General features: G+C 56.3%; 1 protein-coding gene and 1 long non-coding RNA gene across 3 annotated transcripts; one reads left to right on the forward strand and one right to left on the reverse strand.

The window, feature by feature from the left end:
• Nucleotides 1-61: 61 nt before the first annotated feature.
• On the reverse strand, nt 62-7090 carry PLP1 (proteolipid protein 1). Of its 2 annotated transcripts, none has more exons than XM_063170374.1 (7): nt 6940-7090; nt 4455-4641; nt 3874-4030; nt 2838-3006; nt 2570-2643; nt 2394-2459; nt 62-2038 (listed from the first exon to the last, which is right to left on the reverse strand). In XM_063170374.1, the coding sequence occupies exons 1-7, from the start codon at nt 6941-6943 to the stop codon at nt 1967-1969; spliced, it is 729 nt and encodes a 242-aa protein (XP_063026444.1). In that variant the 5' UTR covers nt 6944-7090; the 3' UTR covers nt 62-1966. The 2 variants fall into 2 exon arrangements, with proteins under 2 accessions (XP_063026444.1, XP_063026442.1); XM_063170372.1 differs by having other exon boundaries at nt 3769-4030.
• LOC134425619 (uncharacterized) lies at nt 6405-9455 on the forward strand. Its single transcript, XR_010029731.1, has 2 exons — nt 6405-6541; nt 8399-9455. It is a non-coding gene; the product is annotated as an uncharacterized LOC134425619 (long non-coding RNA).
• The last annotated feature ends 10967 nt before the right edge of the window (nt 9456-20422 follow it).

Consider the following 20422-nt stretch of genomic DNA (forward strand, 5'->3'; position numbering starts at 1 on the left):
GTTTTCTTGTGGGGGCAGAAGGTGGGAAAGCCAGCACAACAAATGGACAGGCAGACGTACATCTTGTTCAGAATGTTCTTAATTTTAATGTATTTTCTTTAATTTTTATAAAATACATCCTGTAAGATAAGTCTTTAAAAACTTGCTCCTTTTTATTGCTGGTTAACAAGTTGAAATTCTAGATCAGAAATGAAGGAAACACTTTCAGTTGATTAACTCTTTTTGCGTGTGTATGTGTGTGTGTATGTGTGTGTGCGTGTGTGGGGTCTGGGGACAAGGGTGGGAAGGAGGACCTGGTTATTTTTGTTAAATGGATATGAAAAAAAAACCCAGCAACCCCCCAAGAGAGATAGCACTGATGTGAATTTCCAGATCTTGACTGGTTTCTCCCCACCCTGGCACCCCTGCTGGATCTCCCCCCTCCCCATCCCGTGTGCGTTGGTAGCCTGGCCAACCTATTTCAGCATTCCTGGCAGCAAGGATCCTTCAAATGCACTGCTCAGCAGATCTGCCTCCTTATCCTTGCCCCTGCTGAAACCAGCACTTAAAAATATATATAACAACAATACAGACATGGAAAAAATAAAATAAATCCATGCAAGATGGAGCTTCAGTCTGCCACTGAAATTAGTTTCTCCAATAAATAAACACAAAGATTAGCACTAAAGAGAGAGGCAGGGAGAGCAAAACAAATCACCAGTTGTCAGGGAGGACGGGAAACACCACTTCTGCAGGTCTGGCTGGATCCATGCTACCCAGCCAGAGGAGAACAGCCATGGAGGAGAGGTCTCCACCCAACCCCTTGCCCCCCTACCCCTCTCCACGGGAAAAGACTGGCACCAGTAAGGATCTGGATTGCAGAGACGGGCTGTATTTGCACCCTGTGACCCCCACACCGCCACCTTTCCTTCCCTCCTCAATTCCTTCATGGGTTTCACCTGGAAGCGAGATGCTGCCTGTCCCTCCCACCCTGGCAGGCACAAGGCAGCTGTCCTGACTTGCAGGAAAATAAGTGAGGGGACGAGGGGGACAGAAGGAGGGGTGGTTACACTTGACAAAGGGGAGAAGCAAGCCGAGCTCTGTGGCCCAGTGGAGGTTAGAGAAGCAGACATCACCCCAGAGAAGAGCACCATTGTGAAGGGCACGGGCAGGGCAGGCAAGGCACGCGGTCCCGAGGGTTATCCCCTGCCCACGGAGGGATGGCTCTGGCTTTACGCTCCCAGGGCTTGTGCAGAGGTGTCCCCTCCTCAGTCAAACCTATTTGCTGCCTCTCTGCTGCCTGGAGGGTAAAGCCAAGAGTCCCCCTTGCCTACAGAGACACCAAACTCCTTTAGGCTTTAATAGGAGCAGCTGGGTTAGGGCTTTATCGGCATTGGGATCAGCACTCTCTTCTCCACACTGGGAAGATCCTTGCCCTGAACTCCCTTTGCCGTGGCTGCAGCAGGCGATTTAGGTTAAATTCATCTTTCTCTGCTAAGGGAAAAAAATCCTTCTCTTATTCTCCATCCATGGGTGGTGACAGCAGACAGCTCCAGGAGAGTCTTTAGCAATGGTACCACGACTGGGCCAACTTCCTTTTCTCTCTAGGTAGCCTCTTGCTACTCACGGAGCAACCTACATGGATTTCTTCCTCCCAGGAGCTCGAAGGCCTTTGCTCATCCCTAGGCAACACTGGGACATTGGAGAAAGTCCCTCCTCTTCTCTGGCTGGTTTTGATGGGCTTGGCTCTGGAGCGAGCCGGTTACGGATGAGCAACGAGAGAAAAGTGCATGAAGAGGCGTCCATCGGTGGGAAGCTCTCCTTCCTGGTCACGCTCAGCACAATGGATGCGAGGGAGGAAGAGGAGGGGAGTCATCAGCGAAGGCAGAGTTAACGCAGGAGACCTGGTGTCAGGTGGCTGCAGTGTTAAAGCCTCGGGGTTAGACAAAAGGAGGGCGTTTGGTCTGGCTGGGCTCCGCCTCGCGGGCTAGAACTTGGTGCCTCGGCCCATCAGCCTGAGGACTGCGAAGTTGTAGGTGGCTGCGATGATGAAGGTGACCTGCGGGTGGGAGGAGAGTGAGCGAGGGGGCAGCCCCAGCCCCACAGCCCCGCAGAGCAGCGCCCTGCAGAGCCCTGCAGCCCCACAGCACCATCGGGACACTGCAGCGTGCCCGGGGAAAGGCAGGGCACTCCGTGCACTGGGACCTGTCCCTGGCAGTCTGCTAAAGCCTCTCCAGATCCCCTCCTGCAGCCACCTCTGCCTCATGGCCTGGACTCACCGTCTGCACTTACGTGCCAGAAAACGACACGAGCACAGGCTCTGTCCCATCCGTGCCCACCACCTTCGCTGTCCTTTTCCCCCACATCCTTGCCAGGCGGAGAAGCACGGCTGGGCAGGGGGAGCACTGACTCACCAGTGAGACCAGCGTGGCAGCTGCCCCCACGAAGGCTGCGATGAAGAGGTGGAAAGTCATCTGGAACTGCAAGGGAACAGGAGGGTGAGCTCACAGGGTCCCGTGTGCCGCCTGGGGAGGCGGAGCCAAGGTGTCCCTGCAAGGGGAGCACACACGAGGCGGCAGGAGTTACTCACCTCGCTGGTCTTGCAGATGGAGAGCAGGTTGGAGCCACACACCTTGCCAGGGAAAGCATTCCAGGGCAGGACACCTGTGGAGATGAGGGAGTCAGGTGAGAGGGGCATGGCTGACAGCTGACTCCCTTGCCCAGCTTCCTGCAGCCTCCTGTCACACCCCCCCCAGCATTTCGGGGCTCTTCAGCACCTGCTCTGCTTTACCCCACCCACCATGCCTGGGCCCTGCCCTCCATCCCCTCTCCTCCTGGCTGGTGAAGCCAGCACTCACCGTACATCCTGGCATCTGCACACAGGGTGCCAATGCTGGCCGAGGTCTTGGTGGGGTTGCCAATGGACTGGCAGGTGGTCCAGGTGTTAAAATAGATGTAGACAGGCACGGCAGAGCAGGCGAACACCAGGAGCCAGATGATGGTCAGGACGTAGGTAATGCCCACAAACTGCAGGGGGCAGGACAAAGCCGGGCACAGCCGAGGTTAGCGATGGCCCAGGCCACGGACAGGGGAGCGCGAGGGTCCCCAGGCAGGGCAGGGCGTGGGGCAGGTGGGGACTGAGATGCTCAGAGCCAGTGTGGGCCCAGGCAGGCAGCACAGGACAGCAGCCCAGGCTGGGGCTCCTGCAGCTCACAGGAGCAGGGCCAGTCCCAGATTCACGCCCGGCTGGGTGTGCATGGGGGGACTGGCAGCAGCAGGATGGCTGCCACGTTTAGGGGAGGGGGTAACCGTGGCCACGGCCAAGCAGGGTTTGATCTCTGAGGGAGGGCAGCTGCAAAAGCTGCCTTGGCGTGTCTGCGTGGCTCTCCTGCCCTCCCTCCATGGTGCCACCCCAACCAGCCCCCGAGGGAACCACAGCCGTGCCCCTCTGCTCCCCTTTGCCAGCACTCTGTCACGGTTCCCCAGCACAGCGGAGTGGAGGACCCCAGGGATACCAGGTGCCACAGAGCTTTGAGCTGCCAGCACTGCAGCGATGCTCAGATTCTCCCAGCCTATGTTTAAACATGAAGCACTTTTATTAAACATAACCATTTGTGCTGTTTTTTGTCCCCAGGAAACACGGCAGGCCTGGGTGAGGACAGCAGGGCTGTGCTTCCCTTTGGGATATCCCAAAACCCGGAGGGGCTCGTTCTCCTGCCCTTTGGCCGCGCGGAGCGTGGTGAACCCGCTGGGGCGCGCGAAGGGGAGCCAAACCCCGGTTAAGATCACCTTGTCAGGATGTCCTAGCCACTTTCCCAAACAATGACACACCCGCTGCCACGAGTGAGCTCGCTGGGGGCCTCGCGCTCCCCTCCCTTTCGGGCCCCCAGTTACCGTAGCGCTGAGGCCCTTGCCGCAGATGGTGGTCCTGTAGTCCCCAAAGATTTGCCGGACGGCGCCGGTGGTGTAGAAGCCTTCGGCCAGCAGCAGGGCTCCGTAGAGGAAGAAGAAGGCAGCTGTGCCGTAGATGAAGTACTGAAAGCCGTGGATGCTGCGGGGGAGAGGAGCGGGCAGGGGGGCTCAGGTGCCAGGGCGGTGCCAGAGCTCAGCTCTGGCTGCTGCTGCTGCTTCCCCTCCCCACGCTGCCCCACGGGGACCAAAACAGGGTGAAGCCACAGGAAGAGCAAGCTGGGGCAAAGCTGTGGGGAGCAATCCCCCATATCCACCAATCCTCCCCCCACATCCTCCATACCTACCCCATGCAGAGGTCCAGCTCTACCCAGGACACCTAGCAAGGGTCAGATGAAAACTGGTGTGAAATAAAACAAGTGGCCCCTTGGACCCTGCCAAAGGCAGCTTGGGGTCTCCCTGATGTCAGGGTGAGAGCCTGGCCCTGGCCAGCCCAGCCAGACACCTCAGCCTGGCACAGAGCAGGAGAAAGCTGTGAGGTGGGTGCTCTGCAGCAGGGTACTTACACATCGAGGAGGAACTCATAGTCCTGGTAGTTTTTGGAGAAGTAGGTCTCGATGAGCTGCTCGGTGCCTGTGAGGGCCTCGTGCCCACAGCCACAAAACAGGGCTACCCCAAAGAAGCACAGGCCAGTGGCAACCAGGGAAGCAAAGGGTGCCCCAATGAGACATCTGGCACAGCACTCAAGTAAACCTGTGGAGAAAAGAGGAGAGGTGGGACGGGACTGCTGGGACAAGGATTGCTTGGAGCCTGCAGCTCAGGAGTGCAGTGGGAGAAAGGTGCCTGCCAGGAGGAGGAAAACAGGTGGAAGGAAAACCTCAGAAATGACCACTGCAGTGCTGTAGAGCCAAACCCAGCAGCTGCCCTGAGAGCTCTCCCAGCAGCTCAGAGCCCACCCAAGGGTGCCCAGGGATGGTGGCAGTGTGGGGCACAGGGGCTGTGAGGAGCCAGCCATGCTGACCCGTGACAAACAGATGGAAATAGAGCGTGATGTAGCGTAATGCCAGTGGGACCTGGCAAACAAGCTGCTAATGGGCTCCCCACTGCCACCACAGCAGCACCACAGCTGCCTGCAGCTCTAATTTGCCATTGAATGCAGAGGGGAACCAGCACCTGCACAGAATCCAACCCCAGGGCAGATCCAGCAAGGTGACCCTGCTCGGGGCAGCACAGCAGGAGCCAGCACACACCCTGAGCACTCTGGACATCCAGGTGGCACCGTGGGCACTGGTCCCTTGCCTGGCACCCTGCAGGCAGCTCGGGCTGCAGCCGCCCCTTTATGCAGGCAGGCGTGCTTGTAGGAAAGAGCCGTGCCAGTTCCACAAATGACAACACTTGTGTAATAGGTTTAGTCCTCCAGGAGCTGCAGGGAAAGCAAGGACACACAGCAGTGTGCTGTTGGAGTGCCTAAATGCTGGATGTTTTCAGCAGTGAGGCCATGGGCACCTGCTCCTCCTGCACGTCGGGGCTCTAACCTGCAGGAGTGTTGGCTCAGTTCCCCTGAGGGCTGCCTTTGGAGGTGCCCAGCCAGTTTCTAACATGGGCTCAGTGTCCCTGAGGGCTGCCTTTGGAGGTGCCCAGCCAGTTTCTAACATGGGCTCAGTGTCCCTGTGGGCTGCCTTTGGAGGTGCCCAGCCAGTTTCTAACATGGGCTCAGTTTCCTTTGGGCTGGGTTTGGAGGTGCCCAGCCAGCTGCTGTCCTGTCTGCTTTGGGGACAGACAGCCAGGTGGGTTTGCACCCACCAGCATCTGGCTCCAGCTAAGCTGGATCAAGCTGCTGCCCTGGCTGTGTGACACCTGGGGAAAGCTGCTCCCCTTCCCCAGGACATGGGCTCCAGCATCCCACTGCCCAGGGCACAGTGGCTCCCATCTGGGCTCAGAATTCCTGCCTTGAATGCCAAAAAGGCACCCACACCAAGCCCACGCTGCCTCCACAAACCCCACAGTGCCTATCTCCTCCCCAGGAGGACAAGAAAGCCGTGGGGCCCTGGCCAGCCCTGCCCTCCCCGCTGGGAGCAAGGTTGCGCAGTGGCACCAAGGACAATGGGGGATTGTCCTGGCACTGCCACCCCAGTGGCTGCCCCACGCCAAGAGCAAACAGGGAACAAAGGCAGCGCTATAGGGGAGTGCTGGGACCCCTCCCTCTTGTTTGCCTTGGACACAGCACATCCAGGGGGGGCCTCCTTCATCCTGGGAGCGCTGCTCCCAACCTCGCTGGGACCCAAAGGTCTGGCCCCTCGCTGGGGCAAACTTGCCTTTCCTGGTTTGATCTTTGGCACCTGGGAGATGGCACAGAGGTGCCAGCTCTGGGGCAGTGAGCAGCTCCATTCCCAGGGGACTGAGAGCCCTGGGATGCTACAGGGCCCTGCCACAGCCGCTCTGCAGGGGGAAAGTCTGGGGAGGGAAAGGAGGGGAGAAAGAGCCCTTGTGCCACACAATCCTGAGCCTTGTGCCACACAATCCTGAGCCTTGTGCCCAGGCTCTGCTGCTGCCAGCGCCAAACAACGTGCTGCAGACAGGAGGAGGAGCAGGGGGCCAGCAGAACAAGGCACCCCTGGGAACAGAGCAGCCCTAAAACCTCAGGGGTACCCCGGTGAGTGTTAGCTCTGCTCTATCAGTGGGGAAACTGAGGCACCAGGTGTGGCTCTGTTTTCCCAACTGGCACGAGCTGTGACGGGCTCAGTGCCCTGCCTGGACCTCACAGCTCCTACCAGCTCCAGGATGGAGCTCTCATGGGGTGAGGGCTGGGGTGGGACAGGCTGTGGGGATGGCATCTGCCCCCTCAGACAGCACAGGAGCACACGGGGACAGAAAACTGCCTTGGGAAAGAAAACATCATCCCTGCCGTGCCAAGGCACCCTGCCACGGCTGGCACGGGCACACCGGGGTCACCAGGACCTCACTGGTGCCCGAGGAGACTTTCAGTGGGCTCTGCTGTGGGATGAGGTCCCCAGAGACACCCAGGTGTCGCCCAGGTCCCCTGACACTCACCCATGGTGCTGGTCCTGCTCAGCTCCCCGAGCGCCGCTCTGCCTCTGCTGCTTGGCTGCTGCCCGGCGGTCCCACGCCCTGGGTGCCCCCTCTGGGTGCCTGTCCCGCTCTCCAGCAAAGAAAAGGGCTCTGTGAGTGACAGCCACCCCCCTTAAAGGCACGGGCCCGCCCTGCCCGCCCCCCAGCACCCCTTGGCTGCCAGCTCCCGGGTGATGCCAAGGGCCCTGCACAGTGCTCTGAGGGGAAAAGGCTTTGCAAAAGGCAGACAGCGCTCTGGGGCAGGGGGCAGGGTGCTCCCCCCTCATTGGTGGCTCTGGGGACATCCCCCAGCCCCACCAGGCTGTGTTGGTGCAAGCTGCCCACTGGCAATGTGGGAGTGTGGCCCTGTGGGACAGCAGTGGTGTGTCCCTGTCACCTCCCTGATGCCAGCATCTGGCAGCAGGGAAGAGGGGTTCCCACCCCAGGAACCTGCTTTCAGCTTTGGGGGCTCCAAACTGGAAGTTTTCCCCCTTTTGATGGGAACCTTGCAGCTGCTTTGCCCAGCCCCATGACCCCCATGGGGCAGTGGCATCGTGGTGGGGACACCCGTGGCTCCCCATGGCCCAGGGCTGTGGCAGGGCCAGCCTGGTCCCTAGGGTGCCCCAATCCCGTGGGTGCCACGGTTCCCATGGGTGTCCTGGTCCCCTGCAGCTGTGCAGGCAGCAGAGGGCCCCGGGAGCCTGCAGAGGGCAACCGGGCCCTTCCCGGCAGGCACAAAGGGGGACAAAGCCCTGCTGTGTCCCTCAATGCCCCTCTGTGTGCCAGGCAGTGCCCAGGGCCTGCCTGTCCCCAGCCTCGGGGACACTGCTGGGCTGTGGCACGCTGGGACCAGGCCGGGCCACCCTCTGGGGACCCTGCCCCTTCCCACCAAGCCAGAAAGGCACCCCTGGCTTGCCCACAGTGGGGCTGGGGGGGAAACATCACTTGGGCATCTGTGCATGGAATTTCTGTGCCAGGGTGTTGTGATGTACCCCACAGCAGTGGGGCACAACTCCTGGCCCCACAGACCCCTCCCTGCCTCAGTTTCCCACTGCAGAGGGGCTGCCTGGTGTCCTCAGCCCGATGTGGAATGGGAGGGACAACAGAGCAGGGGGAGTCTCTGTCACCACTGTGTCACCCCTCTCAGCTCCCAGTGTGGCATCCAGGGACCTGGCAGCGATGTCACCTGGCCACGATGGCCTTGAAATGGCCATGGGAAGGTGACAGACTTTGGAAATAGCCAGAACCCCTCCAGCCACTGGAAACCAGCAGAGCCCTGCCTGCATCCCAGGGAAGCCCAAAGGAACCCCCTGCCACCAGGAGGGAAAAGGGTTACATAAAAATCCCCCATAAATAAAAGATGTAAAATGCAGCATGACAGGAAAAGAATAAAATATGACATGGGGCAAAAACATATGAGACCCTCTTTTTGTTTCCACAGAAATTCCAGGCTTGCTGACTCCCATTTCTGAACACTTTGGAGGGAAGTGGGAATTTTACCTCACTGGGCACAAGGTGAGCAGCTAAGAGGGACTGTGATTCCTGCAGAAAGTGCTGTAAAATTCTTGGTTATTGGGCACTTTTAGTCAGCAGGTGGATGACAAAATGTGATGGAAACCCCTTGGCCCTGTGACGAGTGGCAGTGGGGATCACCCACCAGCTCCTGGCAGTGCTCCATGGATGCTCCAGAGCAGGACTGCAGGACAGGGAAAATGGAAAATCCCCCCTTTGGATTTCTAAGGCTTGAGGGAGAAGAAAATGTGCAGGGAAGTGTTTGGAGTTGCCTTTGCCATGGCAGCATGGAGGGTGCCCTGCCCCAGGCAGCTGGGTGGGCACCTGCGGGGGCAGAGCCTGGGGGCACCTGAGCCACGGGGGTGATGGAAAACCCTTTCTGCATCCCTCTCCTTTTGTGAAAAATGCCTGTTTTATGGTTGTCTTTTTGCAAATATTCACATTAATATTATATGCCTTGTGTTAGAAAGTTATGCTGTACTAATTCTCTTAAGTACTGTGTTAAATATAGTTTTAGGCTATAAAAATGTTAAAACAGAAACTATGCTGTGTAGGATACTTTTTTTAAAGAAAGAGCTTGCACCAAGATAGCAGCCACAGGACACCTGAATCTTTCAGAGAAAGAGAATTTATTGCTCCATTATCAGAAGAAATGAACTTCTTCCTGCCTCGAAGGTGCTGTCAGGATTCAAAGGAAGAAGTTGACACTGACCAGACAGAATCCTGTGTTTGAATGGAATTTATGCATCATGTATGAGGTGTATGAATATGCAACAGGCTGTTGTTTTTAAGGGTTAATCCTCTGCTAACATGGGTCCTTTTTTTGGGCTTATTTTGCCCAGAAAGAGGTATCCAAACTGTCCATAACTCTTTGTTTCTATTATCTCATATTGTCCTAATTCAATTTGTCCAAAGTAATATTACTCTAATTGTATTACTTTTTCTATAACCATTTTATTGCTATTAAACTTTTAAAATTTCAAAAACCAAGTGATTGGCGCTTTTCACACTTTGCACTCCAGCTGGGGAGTTTGGGAGAGCCTCTGCTGCAAACCCAGCCGTGCAATTCTGCGTGCCCAGAGCAATCCTGCAGCTCAGCCCCTGCTGGGTGAGCCCCCAGGGAGCTGCAGGGAGCCTGCCAGCCCACATCAAAGCTCTCCTGTCGGCTCATCCCTGCCAGAGAAACCACTGCTGCTTCCCAGGTGGGGAACACGCCAGGCTGGTAAAAATAAACATGCTTATAAATCAATATGGATCACCTTGCAGTTTGTTCTGACCCTTGGGCAGTGAGCAGTTGCATCCAAACCTCAGGGAAATTAAGGGATTAGCCAGGAGCCCTCACTAACAGAGCCTGGCAGTGCCACACTGCCCCTGGTGAGGTGTGTGGGGGCTGGCAGGGCAGGGCAGGGCTTGGAGGGGGTTTTCCTTCCCCAGCACCCCCAATTTGCACAGAGGTGCTGCAAAGGCTGCACCAAAGTGAAGGGTTTGGATGGGCACACACACATCCCTAAATACACTCTCAGTGCAGAAAGGACTCCCTGGAATTTCTGTGGGTTTTTCTCTTCACAGCTGCAGCCCAGGCTCAGGCTTCCCCTGGGCCCTGGGGCTGGGGGGACAAGGAGGGGACATCAGTGGCAAAGGCACAGACACACAGGCACCGCTGGTTCCTCCACTCCACTGCTTTAGGGCAAAGCAGCGGCATGGAAAAGCAAGCAGGAGCATGTGGGGCAGGGGAGCAGAGCATGCTGCTGTCCCTGTCCGTGTGCAGCCACCATCACCAGAGACTGCCACTGTAGTGATTGATTGTCACTGTGGTGATTGTCACTGTCACTGTGGTGATTGTCACTGCCACTGTCACTGTCCCATCGCTCTGGTGGCACAGCACAGCCTCCTGCCTGTCCCACCCCCTCCCAGCACACGCTGGGCAGGCAGGCAGCCCTCCCTGGGGTGGGCTCAGCTGGGAGAAGGGCTTTCCTGCAGTTCCAGGGAGGATTTGTATTCCCTGCTGATTGATTTCCTTGCTTACAGCCCCACAGGGGCCGCACTCCTCATTTTCTGCACTCCTCATTTTCTGCGCTCCCCTGGGCATGGGGCTGGGCTTTCAAAGATGCTCAGCGGCCAAAATCAGGATGTGCTGACCCTGCAGCCCCTGCAGTGTGCTCCCCAAAGTGCAGGCACAGCCCTGGGTACCCCCAAGAGGCAGCAGCAGCAGCACGTGCAGTGCCTTTATCCATTATACATCTGTCAGCAGGAGAAACCCCAGCCCATCGTGTCACAGCTCAGAGCCTTGCTGCTATTTTTAGCCACTCTCTTCCCTGGTCAGGATGAATTTCTTGTCATCTGCTGCTGATTTTAGCTCTGCTTTTCTTGCACCTCCCTGCCCCGCCTCACCCACTGTGATGGTGTTTGAGGGTCCCCAGGACAAGGGAAGAGATGAGGATCTGACTCCATATTTCAGAAGGCTGATATATTATTTTATGATATATATTATATTAAAAGAAAATGATATGTTAAAACTATACTAAAGAATAAAATAAAGGATTTCATCAGAAGTCTTGAAAGGAATAGAAAAGAATGGAATGATGATAAAATCTTGTGACTGACCAGAGAGTCCAAGCCAGCTCACTGTGATTGGCCATTAATTAGAAACAACCACATGAGACCAATCCCAGATGCACCTGTTGCATTCCACAGCAGCAGATAATCATTGTTTACATTTTGTTCCTGAGGCCTCACAGCTTCTCAGGAGGAAAAATCCTAAGGAAAGGATTTTCCATAAAAGATGTGTGTGACAAGCTTATAGGACCTGGCTCAAGGAGATCATTATCTCAAGGTGTCCCCGACAGAACCAGGAGGTGACAGTGCCTGTGGGCAGGCTGTGCTGGCTGCAGCAGTGTGTGTCTGTCTGTCTGTCTGTCTGTCTGTCCATCCCTCCCAGGATGCCAGGGGCTCCCCCAGAGCCAGCCCCGCTCCCTCTGCCCGCCCTGGCTGTCCTCACCGTCCTGTCGGTGTTCCCGGCTTGCTGCGAAATGTGCTAATAAAAATTACATTAAAAAAGGAAGGAGATGCTAGAGGCTGTCAGAGGACGGGGGAGGAGCACTGAAGGACAGACAGACAGCCCAGTGCTGCAGGGTGACAGGGGAAGGGAAAGGGCTGCTGAGGGAAGGGGAAAGGGGAAAGGGAAGGGAAGGGAAGGGAAGGGAAGGGAAGGGAAGGGAAGGGAAGGGAAGGGAAGGGAAGGGAAGGGAAGGGAAGGGAAGGGAAGGGAAGGGAAGGGAAGGGAAGGGAAGGGAAGGGAAGGGGCCAAAACCCTTGTGAGGCTCAGCAAGGGCTGGGCACAGGGTGGGATCCTGCGCTCTGAGCACCCCAGGGATGCTCTGGGGCTCTCCCAGAGCAGGCAGGGTTGAGGCAGTGCAACAAAGCCCTGCTGGATAACTCGGGTCAGAGCCCTCCCAGCTGGCACCAGCCCTCACCCCTGCCTGTCCTGGCTTTCCTGGGAGCACAGGGGCACCAGGAGGTGCTGGCCAGCAGGGATGGCACCCAAACGAGCTCACCTCCCACGCAGTCACCCTCCAGAGAAGCTGAGCAGATGTCTGCCCTTCTGTTTGGTGTCTCTGGCTGATGTTCCCTCTGCAGGAGCCTGACTTTTCAAACCTACCCAGTTTTTGAGTTTGGATGAGCTTGTCCAGCCTGTGCTCCGTGTCTGGCTCGCTGCTGGGGGCAGCAGGGACCAGGGCAGGGTGGCTGCCACCCCAGAGGTGACACTGCAGGAGCCTCCCTGCTGTCCCACACCTTCACAGGCTGTGTCACCCAGGTGAGTGTGAGCGTGTTCGCACTCCCATCCAGTGAGCAGGGGTCTGAGTAGGAGGGAAGAGACAAGGATCTGACTCCATGTTTCAGAAGGCTGATTTATTATTTTATCATATATGTTACAGTAAAACTATACTAAAAGAATAGAAGAAAGGATTTCATCAGAAGGCTAGCTAAGAATAGAAAAAGAAAGAATGATAACAAAGGCTTGTGGCTTGGACAGAGTCTGAGCCAGCTGACTGTGATTGGCCATTAATTAGAAACAACCACATGAGACCAATCCCAGATGCACCTGTTGCATTCCACAGCAGCAGATAACCATTGTTTACATTTTGTTCCTGAGGCCTCACAGCTTCTCAGGAGGAAGAATCCTAAGGAAAGGATTTTCCATAGAAGATGTCTGTGACAGGTGAGTGCAGTTTCAGGCTGTGTTTGTGCCTGGGGGATCAGCTGCAGAGCCCAGGGCACACCCAGCAGTGCCAGCAGTGCCAGGTGCAGTGCCCTCACCAGGGCCCAGGCACTGAAGCCTTCCTGACTGCTCACTGCTCCTTTTATCCACCAGGCAGCTCTGTTATTTACTGCAGAAACTGGGGATAATACAGTGCTACAAACAACTCTCTTAGTCAGGTCTCTAATTTCAAAAGAAACTCCCACAAAGCCTCTCACTCGGTGCAGTGAGTCCCTGAGATTAATTACAGGTTGGTGGAGAAGGTGATTTCTTTTCCCCTGGCTCCTTTTCCAGCAGATTTGCCTTTCACATCCACTGCCTTTCTCCTTGATTTTCTCCCTACTGGAAGGTAAACAGATGCCTCACTCTGATCTTTTCCAGGCTGTTCATTACTCTCTCACTCTGCCTTTCGTGGGGTCACATTCTTGAACTGTTCTCATTTACTTTTCAGAAAATCCTGGAAGGGAAAGACAAATGTCATCCTGCCTCCCTGGCAGGAGGGGGTGGGAGATGAGAACAGCAAACAGAGCCCAGGATTGCTCTGTCCCTGTGGAGCTGCACAGGGCTCTGTAGAGGGAGGAGCAGCAATGCCAGCACCAGTCTCAGCTCTGGGCTGTCCCCATTTATTTCTTGCTGCCCATTTGAAAAGGCTCAGGTGAATTCATGTGCTCCCAAATGTCAGGACCCAGAACATCCCTCTGGCTGTCCAGGACGGCCAGGACCCCATCTCCACCACAGAGGCCAAGCTGGACATGGAGGGGAGTGGTAGGGGCACAGGACAGGGGGAAGAGGGCACAGGGCCTGCTTATTATTTCTTATTATTTCTTATTCTTTCTTATCCTTTCTTATTCTTTCTTATCCTTTCTTATCCTTTCTTATTCTTTCTTATTCTTTCTTATTCTTTCTTATTCTTTCTTATTCTTTCTTATTCTCTTATTCTTCCTTATTCTTTCTTATTCTTTCTTGTTCTTTCTTATTCTTCCTTATTCTTCCTTATTCTTTCTCCCCTGCACTTTCCACCTGATGTGAAATGTTCCATTTTCCAGACTGTCCCTCCTGGGTGTCTCTGGTTGAAGGCAGAACCCAAACGAGTCCCACCCAGCAAGGAGGGGCAGGCAGCCTGCAGGGCATGGCACACAGCACAGCCCCAGGGTCTGCTCCTGGTGCTCTCCTGCTTGGAGACTGCAGGGGCTGAGGGCAGGGGAGCTGTGGAAGGTAGAACAGTGAACAGAGCTCATCAAAGCCCAGTGCTGCTGCTGCTGCAGGGAGAGATGTGCATCACCATGGCAACCCTGGCCAAGGATGCTCAGAGCTGGGCACCCCGACTGGGGAGGGGACAGGGGACCACGCTGGGCCTGTCCCCATTGCCCCAGTGCCACCCTCAGCCCAGCCCTGCTGAGGCTCTGGTCTGGCACAGCAGCTCCTCCTTCCCCTGCTCAGAGCTGCAGAGGCTGAGGGGAAGGCAGGGTCAGGGCTGAGGGTCCTGCAGTGTCAAATCCAGTGGATTTTCCCCAGAGACACTGGAAATGCTGGAGGCAGCCAGAGCAGGGTCAGGCCAGCACCCTGGGGAAGGGAGGTGTCCTCTGAAGGGTTGGGATCTGTGCCAGCCTTTGCTGCTGTCCCAAAGAGTCTTGCTTGACACTTATCTAAATTAAATCTCCCTGTTCGTCCTGCTGCCTTGCCAAGGTCACAGGATCAGGCAGTGCCATTGCTCCAGCCTCCCTCTGCCTGCAGCTCCCTCCTCTCCTGCTCTGCCTGCAAACACAGCCCCCAGGGGTTGGGACCAGTGTCTCAGTTCACCTTGCAATCCTCTCTGGGTCACCCTGCCCTGCCTGGTGAGGCTCTGGCTCCTGCTGGCACTGCCACACAAACACTGAGCCCCACTGGGGTCCCCAGTGCCCCCTGTGCCCTCCTCCTGCACCAAGGTGCCACCTTCCTTCAGGAGCAGCCCCAAACATCCCCACAGCCTGTCACCTTCCAGGCACAGCAGCACCAGGGCCAGTGCTCCAGATTGCCAGGCAAGATGTGTTCTGTTACCATCTGTATGGCAGTTGTCTTTGTCAGGTGGGCAGTTTGCCTTATCTCTTCCACACCCACTCCTCCCTCTGAGCAGACACCTGCTGATAACAGCTATTGAATGTCACTGCATGGCTGATAAGAACTACAGCATCCCACTGGGAGATGTGAGCCCAGAGGGAGGAGCCAAGCATTCCTACCTGGATATAATCTGGAGATTCTGGAACACCAGCACGGCTTCTCCACTGGATTCCCCAGAGGAACAGCAGCTGCCTCTCCTTCCCCTAGATCTTCAGAGGAAGAATCCATCCTTCTCTACAGGATCCTGCTCCAGCAGAACCAGCCCTGACACTGCAGGAGGGCTGAGCCACAATTCCAATGGGACTGCTGCCAGCACCCTGACCCACAGGGTGTCAGGCTGGGTTCTGACTCTGTCAGTGTTGTTCTAGTGTACTGCATTGTTTATTTTATCCTTTTACTTTTTTCCCCTCCGTATTAAAGAACTGTTATTTTCTGCTCCCATATTTTTGCCTGAGAGCCCCTTAATTTAAAATTTATAGCAATTGGGAGGGGTGGGGAGGGTTTACATTCTCCATTTCAGGGGAGGCTTCTGCCTCCCTTAGCAGACTCCTGTCTTTCCAAACCAAGAGAGCCAGAGACAGGAGGTCTGCAGCCCATGGAGAGGCAAAGGAAAGTCTGCACCATCCACTCCATGTCTTCAGGCCAGGGTGGCACTCACTTGGTTGGATATGATGGGTGGGATGTACACAAAATAATTCCTGGAGAACCTGCCACAAAATACCAGAAATATGTTAGATGAGGATAAGCACCTGTTGATGAGGGGATGGTTTTGAAGAACAAGCACTGGGCTCTCCTTTCTTTGATGGCTTTCAGAACAGCTGAAAGGCCTCCAGCCTGCAGGGAAGGGGCTCAGGGGCTCCAGGGTGCTCTGAGGGATCTGCTTGGAAGGGCAGAGAGGAGCAGGACTGAGCTGGATCCAGCAGGACTGAGCTGCTCCCCATGGCCAGGAGAGCACTGGGTGAGATGGGGCTGACCCTGATGGATCCAGCAGGACTGAGCTGTCCCCCATGGCCAGGAGGGCACTGGGGGAATGGGGCTGGCCCAGCTGGATCCTGCCATGCTGGGGTTGCATCCAAGCCTCAGAGAGGCTCCTCAGCCCTGTTCCCTCCAGCACCCACTCTGGTGTCCCAAACCCAGCAGCTTGGACACCCAGGGACAGGGAAGAGCCCTCTCTGATGTCCCCCCACAGCTATATGGAGGGTCTGGGGCACATTTCCTCAGCACATGCAGCAGCCCCACAAGCACAGTGATGGGCTGAGTGCTCAGGCCTCACCTCACTGCACCTTGTTAGGAAAATGAGCCCAGGTATAGCATCCCACCCTTGAGGAACCCTCAGATGAGCCCAAGTGACCCTCTGGGATCAGCAGAGAAGCCAGTGCTGGCCCGAAACACAGCTCAGAGTGCTCACTGAGGGTGCTCTGTCCCCACAGAGTATTTTGGGGACTGATGGACGAGCAGCTGCATCTGGCACAGCCCTGGAGAGAGGTGCCAGGTCACTTGGAGCCAGAGGAGAGGTGACCTCTGTGCCTGGCTGCTCACAGAGCAGGAGGGGCAGCCCTGGGGCTGCTGGCAGGGCCAGCCCAGCTGGATGGTGCAGCTGCCCTTGGCCAGCCCACGGCACAGAGCATCCCTGCCCAGCCTGCACAGCCCACCCCAGCACCAGCAGCTGGGGTATTTTTAGCCTGGAAAAGTGCCACAAAATCATAGAGCAACATTTGCTGGAGTTGGGACCAGTGTCTCAGTTCACCTTGCAATCCCCTCTGGGTCACCCTGCCCTGCCTGGGGAGGCTCTGGCTCCTGCTGGCACTGCCACACAAACACTGAGCCCCACTGGGGTCCCCGGGGCCCCCTGTGCCCTCCTCCTGCACCAAGGTGCCACCTTCCTTCAGGAGCAGCCCCAAACATCCCTGCAGCCTGTGACCCTCCAGGCCACAGAGAAGACAGTAGAAATAGTAGAAATAGTAGAAATAGTAGAAATAGTAGAAATAGTAGAAATAGCAGAAATAGTAGAAATAGTAGAGATAGTAGAAATAGCAGAAATAGTAGAAATAGTAGAAATAGAAGAATCCACCCCACTTGCCAACTTCAACTTCGAATGCTGATCCTCTCTAATATCATCCCAATCATTAAGAAGCTATGAACAAGCATTAACCTTTTAAGCTAAAGAAGGAGGGTTTCCCCCCTCCTTAATGGTATGCCTCAACTAAACCCTAGTCCCTGATTTTTATCATGCTCACTTCATGACTCTCTTTAATTATCCAACCCCAACTCCTGTCATTTGCATCAATAAATCCCCCCCCAGCAAACCACCCATGGCTCCAAGCACCACCCCCTGAACCTGACCATGAACTTAAGCTTCTTTGACCAATTTCCAAGCCCATCCCTCCTAGGAATCCCACATCCTGCCCTGTCCCTGTGGTGGCTATACTGAGCCCAGAGCCTGCTTGCCCTGTGAGGAGCAGGGGCATGGTTGGGCTCTGGTGCCTGTGGGGCTCAGTCCCTCCACCAAAACACCACTACAGCTGCTCATCCCTTCACTGTTTATTGCAGTGAGATGATTTTTGCTCCTGCAGGGAAAGGAAAGCACCCACAGCCTGTTGGACAGCTTCTCCAGGGAAAGGCAGGAGCAGCAGGACACTGGAAAAGCAGCGACAGCACATGGCAGCACAGTGCCCAAACTGGGCTCACTCTGGGCAGCCATGGGGAGCTGCAGGCTGGCAGCACTGCACAGCCACCCACCAGGGTGTGTTGTCCCCAGCATTAATTTCACACCCCATTAACTGCCTCCAAATGTTTGCTTTGGGGGAGTGTGGCTCCGTGTCCCCCAGGGTGGAGGGGATGTTCTCTCCCCCACTGCAGCACGTGGGGTTTTCCTGTTTGTTTTGCTGCATTTCTTAGAAACAGTGCTGGGACTGTGCCTGCTCTCCCTTAATTTCACTTGTCAGAGGATTAAAAGAGGGAAAGGAGAGCTGACATGGCCCTAAACTGAAGGCAACAGAGAGCCTGAATCTTTCACAAGGACTGCTTTGCTCCCCAGGGCTCATTAAGCATTTAAGCAGTTGGTCCAGAGGATGCACAGCAGCCCTGGCACGCTGGCAGAGCCCTCTGCACGCAGCAGCTCTGCTTCACACCTTGCTTTCTGCAAAAGAAAATCCCATTCCTGGGGAAAAAGTGACAGGAGGATGTCCAGAGCTGGCTGGGAGCCTTGGGAGAGGGGAGGAAGTCAGGAGAGAATGAGGAGACAGGATGGAGGTGCTGTGATGTGGTGTGCTCTAATTACAGCAAGCACAGCCTCCCAGAGCGTCACACTCTGTGCCTGATGAACTGCAGGGCTGTTTCCCTGTCCAGCCCTTCACTGGGGCTGAGGGATGCAGAGCCAGCAGTGCCCCCAAGCCAGGAGCTGCTCCCAAGCCCTCCCCAGAGCAAAGGACCCTCCAAGCCTGCTGGAGCAGGCTGCTCAAAGCCCACCACGAACCTGTGCCCACCTGGAGCTTCTGTCCCTCCTGGTGCTTCAGGTCTCCCTGGCTCCAGGGCAAAGGCAAATCTGTGCTCACTCCAAAGGAGGGGCCAAGGATGAGTGGGAAGCAGCAGGATGACTTTGTGGTCCTGCATGAAGAGCAAAGTGCTTTCCTTTGCCTGCTGTCCTTCCTTCCCTCACCCCTCAGCACAAATAGCACAGAGCTGGTCTGGTCTTTATCCTGAAACTGAGCTTAAGCACCTGAATCTTTTCTCTGGAAAAAAGCCCAAATCTGTTTTCAAGGGGTTGAATGACTCACTCCCACCTTGTAATGGTGTTGTCTGCAAATACACCTCAGGGTTTCATTTATCAGACAGGATTCAGTCTGTAGATGTGGCAATGCAGAGAGGGGCTGGGGCAGTGTGGATTGGCACAGCCCTTCCCCAGGCTGCAGATTTGAGGTAGGGAAGTGTCTGGCCTCAAAGGAGCAGGTTGATGTGAACTCAGAGACAGTGGAGGGAAAGGAAATAGATCCCCCACTTTTCTGGCCATCTGAGCAAGCCCAGTCTCTGCTGCCTGCATGTCTCCTGTCAGCAGAGCCTGCACGGTGACAGGGACAGCTTTGGGGATGCCCCTGGGGGCTGCTCCAGCCCGGCAGCCACTGGATCACAGCGTGGTCTCTGCCGCCTGCCCCTGCCAGCCCTGCTGCCCCTGGGGAGAGCAGCCACAGGACAAGCTGGTGCTGGATGCCTGGAGCCCAACGCTGACGGCTCCTGCTGCCTGCAGCCTTGACTGTTTACACAAAATCCACCTCACGCCTTGATTCCAGGGACACGGGGGATAAGCCTATCCCTGTCGTTCCCCAAAAATGCCCTGCTCAGGATGAGGCGCCATCCTGGCATCCCCTGGGCACTCTCTGTTTGTGCAGCTCTTGCTCCATCCCCGGGCCAGCCAGCAGCAAATCAGCACTGCCTGCGCCCTCCTGGTGGGATGCTCGCTGCCTTCATTTGCTCAGAGCTTGTTCTCAGCGCTGCTCTCAGCCCTGCTCGCCGTGCTGGCTGCCTGCAGAGCTGCAAGGAGGGCAGCGGGGCTGTGGCTGCAGCATCCCCACGGTGCTGCCCACCTGGGAGCCTCCTTGGCCTCTCCAAGAGCCCCGTTAGCCCAGCCCTGCTGACCACAGCATGTGCACCCATGCCTTGGAGCTGCTCACCTTGAGCTCCCACGCTCGTGCCCACCTGGCACGCTGACCCCACAGCCTGACCGTCCTCAGCTGCTGCAGGGACACCGTGCCTCAGTTTCCCCAGAGAGCAGAGAGGGAGCACTGGCTGCCCTCCTGACAGTGTCAGGTCGGTTTAGCTGGACAGTGTCAGGAGAGGAGCTGTCACACCGTGTGTGTTTGCTCTGCTCCCTGGGGCTCCCCGCTGTCCCTGCCCCTCCTGGCACCGTGGCACTGCAAACAGTAATGGCAACGGTAATCAGAGGAGACTTCTCCAGCTCCTGCTGCTGGGGGAGCTGATCAGAGGGGATGGGGACCCTGCACAGCACCTCGGGCCAAGTGTCCTCTGGCCACCAGCCCCCTGTGCCCTGTGCTGGGCCAGCACCCCGGGCTGGCTTCACACAGCCCTGATCCACACTGCCCTCCCAGCAAAGCCACTGGGAGCTCTCCAGGTCCTGTGCAGCCCCTCTCTTTCCCTGGGAGAGCAGGCACAGGGGGCACCGTGCTCTCCTTCCCCGCTGAGCTCCTCTTCTGTGGGCCCCTGCAGCAATGGCTTTGTACAGCAGCTCCCAGCCATTACCAGACTGCAATTAATACAAACAAATGAGATCAGCCAGCCACAGCAGAGTGAACAGAAACCTGACTGACATATCTGCCAGGAATCATTTATTCTGCGCTTTTATCTTTTTTAAATACTATTTACTTCCTTGCAAATTAATCACGGATTGCCTTGGAGCAGAGGCGACTCTGCGGCTCGGGTGGTCTCAGGGGACAGGGCAAAGGGAGCCGAGCACCGAGTCCCGGCCCAGGCTGTGCTTATCAGGCAGCTCCCCTCCCTCTGCCTTGGCTGCCCTGTCCCCGGCAGCCGCGGCAGCTCCTGAATCACACAGACACGAGCGTCGGTGTTGTGCTCTCCGAGGAGCTC

The sequence above is a fragment of the Melospiza melodia genome, chromosome 16 (genome assembly GCF_035770615.1).
Source record: "Melospiza melodia melodia isolate bMelMel2 chromosome 16, bMelMel2.pri, whole genome shotgun sequence".
In the NCBI taxonomy this organism is placed as follows: domain Eukaryota; kingdom Metazoa; phylum Chordata; class Aves; order Passeriformes; family Passerellidae; genus Melospiza; species Melospiza melodia.

What these genes read in the sequence shown, in the direction of transcription:
- PLP1 (XM_063170372.1), bottom strand. An exon ending in GGCTAGGACATCCTGACAAG is followed by an intron (nt 3,007 to 3,768) that starts GTGATCTTAACC and finishes TGCCCCCTGCAG; the next exon opens with TTTGTGGGCATTACCTACGT. An exon ending in CCATCTGCAAGACCAGCGAG is followed by an intron (nt 2,460 to 2,569) that starts GTGAGTAACTCC and finishes GTTCCCTTGCAG; the next exon opens with TTCCAGATGACTTTCCACCT.